The sequence below is a fragment of the Oncorhynchus gorbuscha genome, unplaced genomic scaffold, assembly GCF_021184085.1.
Source record: "Oncorhynchus gorbuscha isolate QuinsamMale2020 ecotype Even-year unplaced genomic scaffold, OgorEven_v1.0 Un_scaffold_27:::fragment_6:::debris, whole genome shotgun sequence".
Classification (NCBI taxonomy): domain Eukaryota; kingdom Metazoa; phylum Chordata; class Actinopteri; order Salmoniformes; family Salmonidae; genus Oncorhynchus; species Oncorhynchus gorbuscha.
The window spans coordinates 69,528-85,494 of NW_025745132.1; the positions used below are offsets into that span (position 1 = coordinate 69,528).

The 15,967-nt window shown below is 43.9% G+C and overlaps 1 protein-coding gene across 2 annotated transcripts; it reads left to right on the forward strand.

Moving 5' to 3' along the window:
- The first annotated feature begins 518 nt into the window (after positions 1 to 518).
- On the forward strand, positions 519 to 14,629 carry LOC124017551 (follistatin-A-like). 2 transcript variants are annotated; one of them, XM_046332766.1, is made up of 6 exons: positions 519 to 722; positions 1,433 to 1,624; positions 2,441 to 2,659; positions 9,192 to 9,416; positions 9,723 to 9,953; positions 12,612 to 14,629. In XM_046332766.1, exons 1-6 carry the CDS (start codon positions 629 to 631, stop codon positions 12,626 to 12,628), a joined length of 978 nt encoding a protein of 325 aa, XP_046188722.1. In that variant the 5' UTR covers positions 519 to 628; the 3' UTR covers positions 12,629 to 14,629. The 2 variants fall into 2 exon arrangements, with proteins under 2 accessions (XP_046188722.1, XP_046188723.1); XM_046332767.1 differs by having other exon boundaries at positions 2,525 to 2,659.
- Positions 14,630 to 15,967: the final 1,338 nt, after the last annotated feature.

The following is a 15,967-nucleotide window of genomic DNA, read 5'->3' on the forward strand; positions in this document are numbered from 1 at the left end:
TGGAGAACTTAGAAAGATTAACGCATAACCAAAACCGGCGTGGGCCAGTGGGTGTACTAGCCCACTTGGAGAAAGAAATGCACATATATTTAACCCTATTGTATTTGTATTTCTTGCGAATAACTCTGATAACGAATATACTGCATCATACGAACTTGTAATGACATCTCAAAACAGCTGACATTTTACGCTACTAAAATGAGCAAACAACAGCAAACTAATGTCGTTTCAGTAGGTGTACAATTGATGACACAGGTACAACTGTCTGATCAACATTGTGTTCTTGACAATCTCTTTACGCACCAATGTCGTCAGTACTCCTGCCCCGAAACCATTCTTTAAAATCCTTTAATGCACACTCACTATTGAGAAACTCTATAGAGTCTAGTTACTGTTCAGGACCTGATGAAGGGAGAACTACACAACAGCACAAATATCCCCCACCCCCCCAATTTGAAGACCGCCCACTTCAGATATGTAGCTAGAGACCCTTAAAGATTTTAAAAGAGAGACGGAGTCAGACAGTTTGACAGTCACTCACTGAGCTTTGCATCGCGTGCGCACAGACACAACTTATCCGCTGCGCGTCAGGACTGCAGTCGTTCGCGCCACTCTCCCATCCGTTCCCATGTTTAGGATGCTACAAACACCACAGCTCCGTCAAGGCGTGATTGCACTTTTTATGTGGTTCACTCACTTTATGGAGGACTACAAAGTCCAGGGTGAGTATGCTGTGATTGATTATGTGACCAGTTATACTATTGAGTAAGGATGGTATAACTTTTTATGGTCAAATTGTAGGCGACATTGAAGCATCAGCCAAGCGAGAACAGTACATGTATCTTCCAAATACCTCATGAGAAAATATGGGTTATTGTGTGGGTTGTGTACTCAGATTGGTCTTGAATGATTGGGATTGTGTCTAAAGCAAAATATGTTGGATCTAACGTAGTTAATCAAAACATGCGATCAATCATAAAATGACGCATGGGTAGGCCTAGTCTGAAAGAAATCTATGACCAATTGGTAGACGGACAGGTACAAGCTTTATTGCATAATAGGTACGGAGACTAGTCAATGTGACTTCCTATACCTTTACAAGTGGGTCATTCTCCTACAAGCTGAGCTGATAGCCTGAGACAGATGGACTGGTGGGTCCCAAGGAGGAGTGAGTACACGCAGCTCCTCCCTGGAGTCCTCCGGTGAAATCACGCTGCATTGGGATTTATTGGTCTTTACGCAATCAGAACACATTTGGCATAACCTGTATTGTAGAACTTTTCTCTAAACAAAAAAAGTAGAAATGGATATAGGGTGCTATGGGGAAAAGTTGGCGTTGTTAAAGATGTAGCATGCTCAAATAAGGCAATACTCTACCGTTATACGCGTGCGCATACGAGACTTTAATTGGACACGGACCGTCTCTCTCCAGCGGGTAACTGCTGGTTGCAGCAGGGAAAGAACGGCCGGTGCCAGGTGCTCTACATGTCCGGGATGACCCGAGAGGACTGCTGCCGGAGTGGTCGTCTGGGCACCGCATGGACCGAGGAAGATGTGCCCAACAGCACGCTGTTCCGATGGATGATCTTCAATGGAGGCGCGCCTAATTGCATACCTTGTAAAGGTGAGTGATGATCAATATCATGACTTCAAGTGGTGCAACATTATTCTGATGGAACTTATTCTGGTGGAACTTCCAACATGTTATCATGTGTATGGCATGTCATATGTTAACTATAATGACTCCATATAGTATCCTGCAATAATGGGTTTTCATAAAGGTCTTGCTGTTGCAACTGCCTGTAAACAAACAGTCCAATTCAAAATGAATGATGGCAGGCCTGTGTGGAAAATACAGGTCTACTGTCATATTTGCAGAAATGTGTTTTGTGACTTTTTGAGACGCGAATGCGTTTGAAATATCTTAAGAATTTGGCCATATATCATATTCTTTATGTATGATGACTTGATTTGTTCCTAAATTAATCCATCCACCCAACCACCCACCCATCCACACACACACCCACCCATCCATCCATCCATCCATCCATCCATCCATCCATCCATCCATCCATCCATCCATCCATCCATCCATCCATCCATCCATCCATCTATGCATCCACCCAACCAACCATCCACCCACCCACCCACCCACCCACCCACCCACCCACCCACCCACCCACCCACCCACCCAACCAACCAACCACCCAACCAACCAACCAACCAACCACCCATCCACCCACCCACCCGCCCACCCACCCACCCACCCACCCACCCACCCACCCACCCACCCACCCACCCACCCACGCATCCATCCATGCATCCACCCAACCAACCAACCACCCATCCATCCATCCATCCCTCCCTCCATCCATCCATCCATCCATCCATCCATCCCTCCATCCATCCATCCATCCATCCATCCATCCATCCATCCCAGAAACATGCGATAGCGTTGACTGTGGTCCTGGGAAGAGATGCAAGATGAACAAGAGGAACAAGCCCAGGTGTGTGTGTGCTCCAGACTGCTCCAACATCACAAGGAGGGGGTCCATCTGTGGGTCGGATGGAAAATCCTACAAGGATGAGTGTACAATGCTCAGGGCCCGCTGCAGGAACCATCCTGACCTGGAGGTCCAGTACCACGGACGCTGCCGCAGTAAGTCCCCCTCGGGATTAAGGTAGCAAAACTCATGAAACTTTCCCCAAAATTCCCAAGTTTTCCAGATATCCCGGTTGGAGGATTCCATCCCTGTTTATTCTATCCTGATTCTAAGAATTTTGGGAACGTTTCATGAATTTTGGGAACGTTTCATGACTTTTGGGAACGTTTCATGAATTTTGCAACCCGACCAATTCATTTATAAAGTATGTGTATAAGGGTCAGTGAGTACCATTGTCTGGAGGCAGTAGACTAGACATTACAGTACCATTGCCAGACTTGGTTTCATTTCCAGTCTATCACATATAAGTGATATTTCTGAAATAATTATCTGACTTGTGAGACTATTCCAGACTTGGGTTAAGCGATTGTTTGCCCATGTATGGCATAAGGGGGCTAACTGTACTGCCTGTATATGGTCTGGAGACAGTAGACTAGACATTACAGTACCATGGTCTGGAGGCAGTAGACTAGACATTACAGTACCATGGTCTGGAGGCAGTAGACTAGACATTACAGTACCATGGTCTGGAGACAGTAGACTAGACATTACAGTACCATGGTCTGGAGGCAGTAGACTAAACATTACAGTACCATGGTCTGGAGACAGTAGACTAGACATTACAGTACCATGGTCTGGAGGCAGTAGACTAGACATTACAGTACCATGGTCTGGAGACAGTAGACTAGACATTACAGTACCATGGTCTGGAGGCAGTAGACTAGACATTACAGTACCATGGTCTGGAGGCAGTAGACTAGACATTACAGTACCATGGTCTGGTGGCAGTAGACTAGACATTACAGTACCATGGTCTGGTGGCAGTAGACTAGACATTACAGTACCATGGTCTGGAGACAGTAGACTAGACATTACAGTACCATGGTCTGGAGGCAGTAGACTAGACATTACAGTACCATGGTCTGGAGACAGTAGACTAGACATTACAGTACCATGGTCTGGAGGCAGTAGACTAGACATTACAGTACCATGGTCTGGAGGCAGTAGACTAGACATTACAGTATCATGGTCTGGAGGAAGTAGACTAGACATTACAGTACCATGGTCTGGAGGCAGTAGACTAGACATTACAGTACCATGGTCTGGAGGCAGTAGACTAGACATTACAGTACCATGGTCTGGAGGCAGTAGACTAGACATTACAGTACCATGGTCTGGAGGCAGTAGACTAGACATTACAGTACCATGGTCTGGAGGCAGTAGACTAGACTTTACAGTACCATGGTCTGGATACAGTAGACTAGACATTACAGTACCATGGTCTGGGGGCAGTAGACTAGACATTACAGTACCATGGTCTGGAGACAGTAGACTAGACATTACAGTTCCATGGTCTGGAGACAGTAGACTCGACATTACAGTACCATGGTCTGGTGGCAGTAGACTAGACATTACATTTTGGTTTTTGGTCGAACTCTTTTTAGGTAGCACTTACATTTTTGGTTTTAGGTATAACTCTTTTAGGTTCCTTGTAGAACCCTTTCCACAGAGGCTTCTACCTGGAACCAAAAGAGGTTCTTCAAAGGGTTATGCTATGGGACAACCAAAGGATCCCTTTTGGTTATAGATAGCACCTTTATTTTTAGGAGTATAGTACCATGGCCTGGAGGCTGTAGAATAGGCATTACAGTAACAGACTGAGACACGGGAAGACAGTACACACAGCTCAGGGAAGACTCCCCTATCGACCTGATTCATAGAACATGTTTTGGTGCATGGGCACAGAGGCAGATGGGTTTAGGCAGCTCTAGTTCTGCAGGCAGGGCCGGCACTAGCCGCTTGGGGGCCCTAAGCGGGATTTTATTGGCCCCTCTCTGTACGACGGAGAGAAACATTTTAGTTTTAAAGTTAATTTCCTACAATTCTACACATTTTGCCTTGGGGCGGAGAGATTTTTTAAAAAATGTTATAACAAAATTTATGCAACTCTACTAATTTTGCCATGGGGCAGAGAGAAGAAGTTTGCAGTTTTACAGCTAATTTCCTGCAATTCAACCCATTTTGCCATTCGGTGGAGAGAACATTTTAGCAGTTTTAAAGGCCCAGAAGTGCGGAAATGCACTTTTTTTTCAGCTGAAAGACGATGCCCATGATGTTGCACAATGATTTCAATCAATAAGTAATAAATTAAGTCAAAGTATGATATATTTTGGGTTGAAGTAGTAACTTTGGATGTTTTCAGTACCAATGCTGTGCGTTTCCTCTGTGATAGGACGTGCTAATACTTTCCTGTCTACATTTCTTTTCAGGGCTGGGTTTTGTTTGAATGTTACCACCCACCAGCATGGCTAATCAGAAACACCTGCAAAGTTCTTCCTCTTCACGAGTTGCAATTAAGCTGAGCAATACAATAGACCATGTTTGGCTGAGCCAAACAGCTTTTCGCTGTAGTCTACATTTGGCTGCCTGAGCCATGGAGCAAATTAAAATAGGGTGTGCAGACTTGTATTTTTGCAACTCCACTTTTTTACCAGCAAATTATCATAACCCATTGGATAATTTGTCAAGTTTGACTTATTTTTTAGTTAGTATGTATTAAAAAAATATATATGACCATTTTATAAATTGTAAAATTACGTGTGATATGTTGCATTTTGGAACCCCACTCCCCCCAAGATGAATGGTTTTGACCACATTCCACTGCTTTGATTGGTACAGATTCCACAAACTTGTTTATCTATACTGAACAAAAATATAAATGCAACATGTAAAGTGTTGGTCCAATGTTTCATGAGCTGAAATAAAAAATCCCCAAAATGTTCCATATGCATGAAAAGCTTATTTCTCAAAAATACATTTTTACATCCCTGTTAGTGAGCATTTCTCCTTTGCCAAGATAATCCATCCACCTGACAGGTGTGGCATATCAAGAAGCTGATTAAACAGCATGACCATTACACAGATGCCATAGATGTCTCAAGTTCTGAGCAAGCGTGCATTTGGCATACTGACAGCAGAATGTCCACCAAAGCGGTTTCCAGAGAATTGAATGTTCATTTCTCTACCATAAGCCACCTCCAATGTTGTTTTAGTGAATTTGGCAGTACATCCAACCGCCTCACAACCGCAGGCCACTTGTAAACAAGCCAGCCCTGGACCTCCACATCTGGCTTCTTCACCTGCGGGATCGCCAGCCACCCAGACAGCTGATGAAACTGGGTTTGCACAACCAAAGAATTTCTGAAGAACCTGTCAGAAACCATCTCAGGGAAGCTCATCTGCTTGCTTGTCATCTTCACCAGGGTCTTGGATTTACTGCAGTTCAGCGTCATAACCGACTTCAGTGGGCAAATGCTCACCTTCGATGGCCACTGGCACGCTGGAGAAGTGTGCTCTTCACGGATGAATCCCAGTTTCAATTGTACAGGACAGATGGCAGACTGTGTGGGCGAGCGGTTTGCTAATGTCAACATTGTGAACAGAGTGCCCCATGGTGGCAGGGGTTATGCTATAGGCAGGCATAAGCTACGGACAATGAACACAATTGTATGTTATCCTGAGGCCCGTTGTCGTGCCATTCATCTGCCACCATGACCTCATGTTTCAGCATGATAATGCACAGCCCCATGTTGCAAGGATCTGTACACAATTCCTAGAAGCTGAAAATGTCCCATTTCTTCTGTTGCCTGCATACCCACCAGACATGTCACCCATTGAGCATGTTTGGGATAATCTGGCTCGACGTGTACGACAACGTGCTCCAGTTCCCGCCAATATCCAGCAACTTTTCACAGCCATTGAAGAGGAGGGGAACAACATTCCACAGGCCACAATCAACAGCATGATCAACTCTATGTGAAGGAGATGTGTCGCGCTGAATGAGGCAATTAGTAACATTAGCTAGCTATATCAGGTTAGCATGCTAGCTAGCTATATAAGGTTAGCATGCTAGCTAGCTACACTGATGGATGCCAGTGCCATGCTTGATATTATTTCTACACTCCATGTTGAAACCCTCAATTCTCCACTCCATGTTGAAACCCTCAATTCTCCACTCCATGTTCCCACCCTCAATTCTCCACTCCATGTTGAAACCCTCAATTCTCCACTCCATGTTGAAACCCTCAATTCTCCACTCCATGTTCCCACCCTCAATTCTCCACTCCATGTTCCCACCCTCAATTCTCCACTCCATGTTGAAACCCTCAATTCTCCACTCCATGTTCCCACCCTCAATTCTCCACTCCATGTTCCCACCCTCAATTCTCCACTCCATGTTCCCACCCTCAATTCTCCACTCCATGTTCCCACCCTCAATTCTCCACTCCATGTTCCCACCCTCAATTCTCCACTCCATGTTCCCACCCTCAATTCTCCACTCCATGTTCCCACCCTCAATTCTCCACTCCATGTTCCCACCCTCAATTCTCCACTCCATGTTCCCACCCTCAATTCTCCACTCCATGTTCCCACCCTCAATTCTCCACTCCATGTTCCCACCCTCAATTCTCCACTCCATGTTCCCACCCTCAATTCTCCACTCCATGTTCCCACCCTCAATTCTCCACTCCATGTTCCCACCCTCAATTCTCCACTCCATGTTCCCACCCTCAATTCTCCACTCCATGTTGAAACCCTCAATTCTCCACTCCATGTTGAAACCCTCAATTCTCCACTCCATGTTCCCACCCTCAATTCTCCACTCCATGTTGAAACCCTCAATTCTCCACTCCATGTTGAAACCCTCAATTCTCCACTCCATGTTGAAACCCTCAATTCTCCACTCCATGTTCCCACCCTCAATTCTCCACTCCATGTTCCCACCCTCAATTCTCCACTCCATGTTCCCACCCCCAATTCTCCACTCCATGTTCCCACCCTCAATTCTCCACTCCATGTTGAAACCCTCAATTCTCCACTCCATGTTGAAACCCTCAATTCTCCACTCCATGTTCCCACCCTCAATTCTACACTCCATGTTGAAACCCTCAATTCTCCACTCCATGTTCCCACCCTCAATTCTACACTCCATGTTGAAACCCTCAATTCTCCACTCCATGTTCCCACCCTCAATTCTACACTCCATGTTGAAACCCTCAATTCTCCACTCCATGTTCCCACCCTCAATTCTACACTCCATGTTGAAACCCTCAATTCTACACTCCATGTTGAAACCCTCAATTCTCCACTCCATGTTGAAACCCTCAATTCTCCACTCCATGTTGAAACCCTCAATTCTCCACTCCATGTTGAAACCCTCAATTCTCCACTCCATGTTCCCACCCTCAATTCTACACTCCATGTTGAAACCCTCAATTCTACACTCCATGTTGAAACCCTCAATTCTCCACTCCATGTTGAAACCCTCAATTCTCCACTCCATGTTGAAACCCTCAATTCTCCACTCCATGTTCCCACCCTCAATTCTCCACTCCATGTTCCCACCCTCAATTCTCCACTCCATGTTCCCACCCTCAATTCTCCACTCCATGTTGAAACCCTCAATTCTCCACTCCATGTTGAAACCCTCAATTCTCCACTCCATGTTCCCACCCTCAATTCTCCACTCCATGTTCCCACCCTCAATTCTCCACTCCATGTTCCCACCCTCAATTCTCCACTCCATGTTCCCACCCTCAATTCTCCACTCCATGTTCCCACCCTCAATTCTCCACTCCATGTTCCCACCCTCAATTCTCCACTCCATGTTCCCACCCTCAATTCTCCACTCCATGTTCCCACCCTCAATTCTCCACTCCATGTTCCCACCCTCAATTCTCCACTCCATGTTCCCACCCTCAATTCTCCACTCCATGTTCCCACCCTCAATTCGTGAATATGTATTATCAGCATGCATCATTCTTCGGAGGTGGAACCTAAATGAGAATTTCTGCTATTGATCAGAAATTATGTCGAAATAGTGATGGCATTGCCCTCTATTGGGGGCCTTTAAAGCTAAATTCCTATAACTTTACACATTCTGCCATGACTTATGCCATGTTAATATGATATCTGAGTGAGAATGACAAAAAAAATCAATAGGGGCCCCCCTGAAAGTCAGGGCCCCTGGGCACAGTCGGTACTCAGCCAAGATTGCTACAAGTTTAGATAGCATGCTAGACTAACTACCAATCAAAACATTGACATGGCTAATTGTCAGCAAATTGAGTGACTGACATAACATGAGAAAAACTACTGATGCACAACCAAATTTCGAAATTGCTCCTCGTGTATTTCACTATTTTTACTCTCAATAGACCTGTTATGTCACTTATGCCTGGAGCCGGCCCTGTCTGCAGGTCCAAAAAAGACCAGAAGTGTGAGGTGGAGTCTGCCATCTGATATCACAGATAAGCTAAGTCAAACTTAGGCAGTAAGAAAGCGTATAGATAGAGTAGCAGCAAGGAGAAATAAACATCACAGGTGGTGGAATATTTACCTGGTGTAACCTGAGAGTTGTGTAGTGAAATGTTTCAATTGTGTGTCATTTGAATGTTTCACATGACATGAATAGTGTCACATGTGAGTCATGCCTCTACATGTGTGTGTGTGTCTTTCCATTCACAGAGACGTGTCACGGAGTTCGCTGCCCTGGCTCTGCGTCGTGTGTCGTGGACCAGACAAACAATGCCTACTGTGTGGCCTGTAATCACCAGTGTCCAGAGGTGAAATCCCCTGACCAGTACCTGTGTGGCAACGATGGCGTTGTTTATGCCAGCGCCTGTCATCTGAGGAGAGCCACGTGCATCCTGGGAAGGTCCATCGGCGTGGCGTACGAAGGGAAATGCCTTGGTAAGTACTGAAGCATCAATATGGGGTGCCGTTTGTAAAGTTGATACATCACACTTAGATCAATGAAGATTTCAGTGTTTTGATGCGCCAAGACCTTTGTCAGAACATACCAGAGTAGTAGGCCTAATAAACATCAAAAACATGTCTGTTCTGTCTGTTCTCATACACACAGACAGGACACTACGTCTATCTCCATCACCAGAATCATGGTGTCTGTGTGAATCAGAAATAGATCTGTGCTGGCCTGGGTCTGTGTGGGAGTCTGATAATATTGGCTGATGCTTTCTGTGTGTGTCTCCTCTCTAGACGCCCGGTCATGTGGCGACATCGTGTGTCGGGGAGCGAAAAGGTGTCTGTGGGATGAAGCGAGTGGCCGCGGACGCTGCTCTGTGTGTGACGAGCCATGTCCGGAGAGTCGCCCGGGTGAGAGTGTGTGCTCCAGCGACAACAACACCTACCCCAGCGAGTGTTCCATGAGGCAGGCCGCATGCGCTCAGCAGCGTCACCTGGAGGTCAAACACTCAGGTTCCTGCAACTGTAAGTCTACGGTTGATGTGTGACATGACACCCTATTCCCTACATTGTGCACCACAGCGACGCACACCCACTGAGAACTTATGAGAAAGTGTCTTAAACTTCAAAACAGGCTTTTCCTCAGTCACTTCACCCAAAGTCATAAATAATAATCCTAAATCCTAACTTTCACTTAAGCCGGATTTTCACTTAGTCTCCCATTGACATCGATGCATGACTAAGTGAACATTTCATTTAAGTGGAAGTTAGGATAAACTCCGGAGGAAAGATAATGAGGGTTCAACTACAACACATCCCTCATCCAATTTTTCCAATGTGATTAAAGTCACCTTATATTAGTCCCCTTATACCAGATCATTGTTGAATACTAATTTCTGATTGGCTAGAAGGGCATTCTAGAATGGGCATTAAAACCAGATAATGGGACAGCTGGAAAAGATATCGGGACACTTTGCAATCATAATGCAATAAGCACCTGTCACGGACGTCCTCCTCTTCATCTGAAAAGGAGAGGCGAGAAGGATCAGAGGACCAAAATGCGGCGTGGTATGTGTTCATCATGAATTTTAATAAAGAAAACACTGAACACTGAAACACACTATACAAAAACAATAAACGACCGTGAAGCTAATGAGAACTGTGCTGACACAAGCAATCAACATAGACAATCACCCACAAACAAACAGTGCAACCCAGGCTACCTAAGTATGATTCTCAATCAGAGACAACTAATGACACCTGCCTCTAATTGAGAACCATACTAGGCCGAAACATACAAATCCCCAAATCATAGAAAAACAAACATAGACTGCCCACCCCAACTCACGCCCTGACCATACTAAATAAATACAAAACAAAGGAAATAAAGGTCAGAACGTGACAGCACCTACACAAGCAGACCGTATTTGCTACAAAGTTATAGAAAGGTAAACCAAGAACCACACAAAGTGAAATTGGATACATTGTAAACACAGGGAAAACTACCAGCTTTGATTTGTTTTTGCAAATACTTTTTTTGGGGGGAGCATCTAATGACCTAGTGTGGTGAGTGATGAACATGAATTTCTGAGGTCCTTACTGTTACAGTCATGACCCATTGCGCTATAGCGACTCCTTGTGGCGGCCGGGCGCACGCACGCTGGCTTCGGTTGCCAGCTGTGCTGTGTTTTCTCCAACACATTGGTGTGGCTGTCTTCCGGGTTAAGCGAGCAGTGTGTCAAGAAGCAGTGCGGCTTGGCGGGGTCATGTTTCGGAGGATGCATGGCTCTCTACCTTCGCCTCTTTCGAGTCCATACAGGAGTTGCAGCTGTGGGACAAGACTGTATCTACCAATTGGAAATTATGAAATTGGGGAGAAAAAAAGGGTAATAATAAAAATTATAAATACAAATATTAAAAAATACTCCCACATGTTTCTAGTTTGACCAGCTGTTTTCAGCAATTGATATTTTTGAATTAGGTCATCATATTGGCAGGTTTGCTAGCAACAAACTATTTAGCTAGCTTCTAGCCTAGTGTTTGATATGCAGTGCAATCTCCTCGTAATGAACTATCTTGAGTGTCCTGACGAGAAGGCAAACTTTTATAGCTATGCCAGGCTAAATCAGGCACCGTCATTCATTTGGATGTATCCAAATTAATATCAATTGGAAACAGCTTAAAACAAACGCAAATGCAGCTACTTTTCTGTTATTCTGACTGCAGAGGTTGTGACTGTTAGCCGTAGTTAGTTGGCTAGCTAGCAAGCAAGGGATAAGAACGTAAAGAACAAGGGACTGGGTCGCATCCATATATATCAATCTAATCAAAGAAAAGATGAAAAAGTATGAAAAATATCAACAGATAACAAAAAATGTCCATTATTTTCAAGGTAATGTAGACTTCCAATGTAATGTACAGAAAGTCGCCTTTTTATCCCTAACTTAGTGGCCTCTGTGTCAAAGCCACTTACACAAAAACAACTTACTGGTAAGAGTATGATGAGGTAGTCTTGCCCACCAGCAAAATCTCTCTCTCTCTCTCTCTCTCTCTCTCTCTCTCTCTCTCTCTCTCTCTCTCTCTCTCTCTCTCTCTCTCTCTCTCTCTCTCTCTCTCTCTCTCTCTCTCTCTCTCTCTCTCTCTCTCTCTCTCTCTCTCTCTCTCTCTCTCTCTCTCTCTCTCTCTCTCTCTCTCTCTCTCTCTCTCTCTCTCTCTCTCTCTCTCTCTCTCTCTCTCTCTCTCTCTCTCTCTCTCTCTCTCTCTCTCTCTCAATGTAGAGGCAACCCTTATGACTGACCACTTCATAGTTTACTGCCATTCTGTTGTTCCCATGATGTTTGGTTCACTCATAACATAGATCATGTGTCTCTCAGCTTATCCTCCCTCTAATTACAACAATGCCTCGTTTTTCTCCTGTAAACAGTAATGTTGCTGTAATTAAATTATTTCAGCATGTGGATTATGAGGACTGGGTTTTGGATGGGATACTTTTTTGGATGGGGTTTTCTACATCTGCCTGTGGCTGTTTGTTTTGGAGATAAATCTTTTCTGAGGGCAAATACACTCCAACAGGGTGGTCCTTTGTAGAAATGGGTCCCGGACCCCTGTCTTGTGCATCAAATGAAGTTGTATTGTGTTATAAGGATGCGTATATGAGCCCTGTTCTGTTCTCTCTGTTTTCAGGTTTAAACCAGGTTTAAACCATCACCCCACTGCCCAGCCCAGCCCCCCTCTCAGCCTCCAGCCTCTCTCATAACCACAATCACTTTTCTTTATGTCCCGTACTCTGGTCCATGGAAGAAGAGAAGCAGACTGTCAGTGAATCAAGTCAAGGAAAATTTGATTCATGTTGCAGTTGGATTCTGTGCTGTTGTTAGGGTCAATGGGGCGGTGGTTAGAGCATTGGACTAGTAGTTAGTTAGAGCGTTAGTAGTGGTTAGAGCGTTGGACTAGTAACTGAAAGGTTGCAAGATCGAATCCCCGAGCTGGCAAGGTAAAAATCTGTCGTTCTGCCCCTGAACAAGGCAGTTAACCCACTGTTCGTAGGCAGTCATTGAAAATAAGAATTTGTTCCTAACTGACTTTCCTAGTAAGATGAAATAAAATAAATAACAAATTATGCTTAATTTTGCTGTGAGATTCTGTGCTGTTGTTAAGGTCAATGATGCTTAATGTTGCAGTGAGATTCTGTGCTGTTGTTAGGGTCAATGATGCTTCTTAATGTTGCAGTGAGATTCTGTGCTGTTGTTTGGGTCAATGATGCTTAATGTTGCAGTGAGATTCTGTGCTGTTCTTAGGGTCAATGATGCTTAATGTTGCAGTGAGATTCTGTGCTGTTGTTAGGGTCAATGATGCTTAATGTTGCAGTGAGATTCTGTGCTGTTGTTAGGGTCAATGATGCTTAATGTTGCAGTGAGATTCTGTGCTGTTGTTAGGTTCAATGATGCTTAATGTTGCAGTGAGATTCTGTGCTGTTCTTAGGGTCAATGATGCTTAATGTTGCAGTGAGATTCTGTGCTGTTGTTAGGGTCAATGATGCTTCATGTTGCAGTGAGATTCTGTGCTGTTGTTAGGGTCAATGATGCAACTGCTAGTAGACAATTTGTTCTTCCATATATTCGTTATCAGACAGGGAAGCTTGAGGAAGAGGGGAAGGAAGAAGAAGAGAAAGAAGAGCAGGAATACTAGGATTTTCTTCATCAATATGTCCTGGAATACAACGGTGATGATAAACCTTATAATAGCTGAATATTGTTTCAGTTCAGCCACAGAATACTGTTCATATTGTATATAAAGTGTATGCTTATTTATTTTCCATGGAAGAGAAATAAGCCAAGGTCTCCCGAACTCTGTCCTCGGGACCCCAAGGGGTGCATGTTTAGGTTTTTGCGCTAGTACTACACAGCTGATTCAAATAATCAACTAATCATCAAGCTTTGTTCGTTTGAATTGACTGTGTATTGTTAGGGCAAAAACCAAAACATGCAGCCCTTTGGGTGCCCAGGACCGAGTTTGAGAAACCCTGGCTGAACTAAGCAATCGTATATTTGAAATCTTGTAGGTGTTGTTTACTTGTATGTATTTATATATTTTGTTTATTATTTATACATTAACAGTGTCCGTCTGTCTTACTGTATACCTAATGTCTCTTGCATTTTATCCAAAGAGAAAATGTATTATTTATTTGAGGTGCAATACTACCCACATTGATGTTCCTGTTCTGTAAACTCCTGCAATGCATTCTCTGAGCTGTACACATCTGCTTATTGTGGGCAAGATTTGGATTTACCCCTTCTTGCAACATTGTGAAATGTTGGCTAGCGTGTTTAGTGTGTTCCAGTTTATTTTATGGAGAACTTGTTGCTCACCAATGTATATACCCTAGTGAGAGAAAGGTTTTGTTGACCCAAAGCTGACCTAAATGGCTTTGTCTAGTCTTTTGTTGAACCAGAGTTACCCGTCCTAGTCCCACTACAGTGCATAGCGATACTTTTAACGAGTCACTATGGTCTCTCTCCCTTCAGAAAATGACTAGCTTTGTTTATTAAGGGGAGCAGGATGGATGCCACTAAAACAATGTACAGTTGATGTCGGAAGTTTACATACACTTAGGTTGGAGTCATTAAAACTTGTTATTCAACCTTCTCCACAAATTTCTTGATAACAAACTATAGTTTTGGCAAGTCGGTTAGGACATCTACTTTGTGTATGACACAAGTCATTTATCCAACAATTGTTTACAAAAGGATTATTTCACTTATAATTCACTGTATCACAATTCCAGTGGGTCAGAAGTTTACATACACTAAGTTTACTGTGTCTTTAAACAGCTTGGAAAATTCCAGAAAATTATGTCATGGCTTTAGAAGCTTCTGATAGGCTAATTGACGCCATTTGAGTCAATTGGAGGTGTACCTGTGGCTGTATTTCAAGGCCTTCCTTCAAACTCAGTGCCTCTTGGCATGACATCATGGGAAAATCAAATTAAATCGTTCAAGACCTCAGGAAAATAATTGTAGACCTCCACAAGTCTGGTTCACCCTTGGGAGCAATTTCCAAACCCCTGAAGGTACCAAGTTCATCTCTATAAATAATAGTATGCAAGTATAAACACCATGGGACCATGCAGCCGCTCAGGAAGGAGACGCGTTCTGTCTCCTAGAGATTAACATACTTTGGTGTGAAAAGTGATAATCAATCCCAGATCAACTTCAAAAGACCTTGTGTAGGTGCTGGAGGAAACAGGTACAAAAGATCTACATCCATAGTAAAACGAGTCCTATATTGACATAACCTGAATGGCCGCTCAGCAAGGAAGAAGCCACTGCTCCAAAACCGCCATAAAAAAGCCAGACTACGGTTTGCAACTGCACATGGGGACAAAGATCGTTCTTTTTGGAGAAATGTCCTCTGGTCTGATGAAACAAAAATAGAACTGTTTGGCTATAATGACCATTGTTATGTTTGGAGGAAAAAGGGGAATGCTTGCAAGCCGAAGAACACCATCCCAACTGTGAAGCATGGGGGTGGAAGCATCATGTTGTGAGGGTGCTTTGCTGCAGGTGGGACTGGTGCACTTCACAAAATAGATGGCTTCATGAAGGAGGGAAAATGATGTGTATATATTGAAGCAACATCTCCAGACATCAGTCAGGAAGTTAATGCTTGGTTGCAATTGGGTCTTCCAAATGGACAATGACAAAGGACAACAAAGTCCAGGTATTATAGTGGATCTCACAAAGCCCTGACCTCAATCCTATAGAAAATTTGTGGGCAGAACTGAAAAAGCTTGTGCGAGCAAGGAGGCCTACAAACCTGACTCCGTTACACTAGCTCTGTCAGGAGGAATGGGCCAAAATTCACCCAACTTATTGTGGGAAGCATGTGGAAGGCTGCCTGAAACGTTTGACCCAAGTTAAACAATTTAAAGGCAATAACACAAAATACTAATTGAGTGTATGTACATTTCTGACCCACTGGGAATGTGATGAAAGAAATAAAAGCTTAAATAAATCATTCTCTCTACTATTATTCTGACA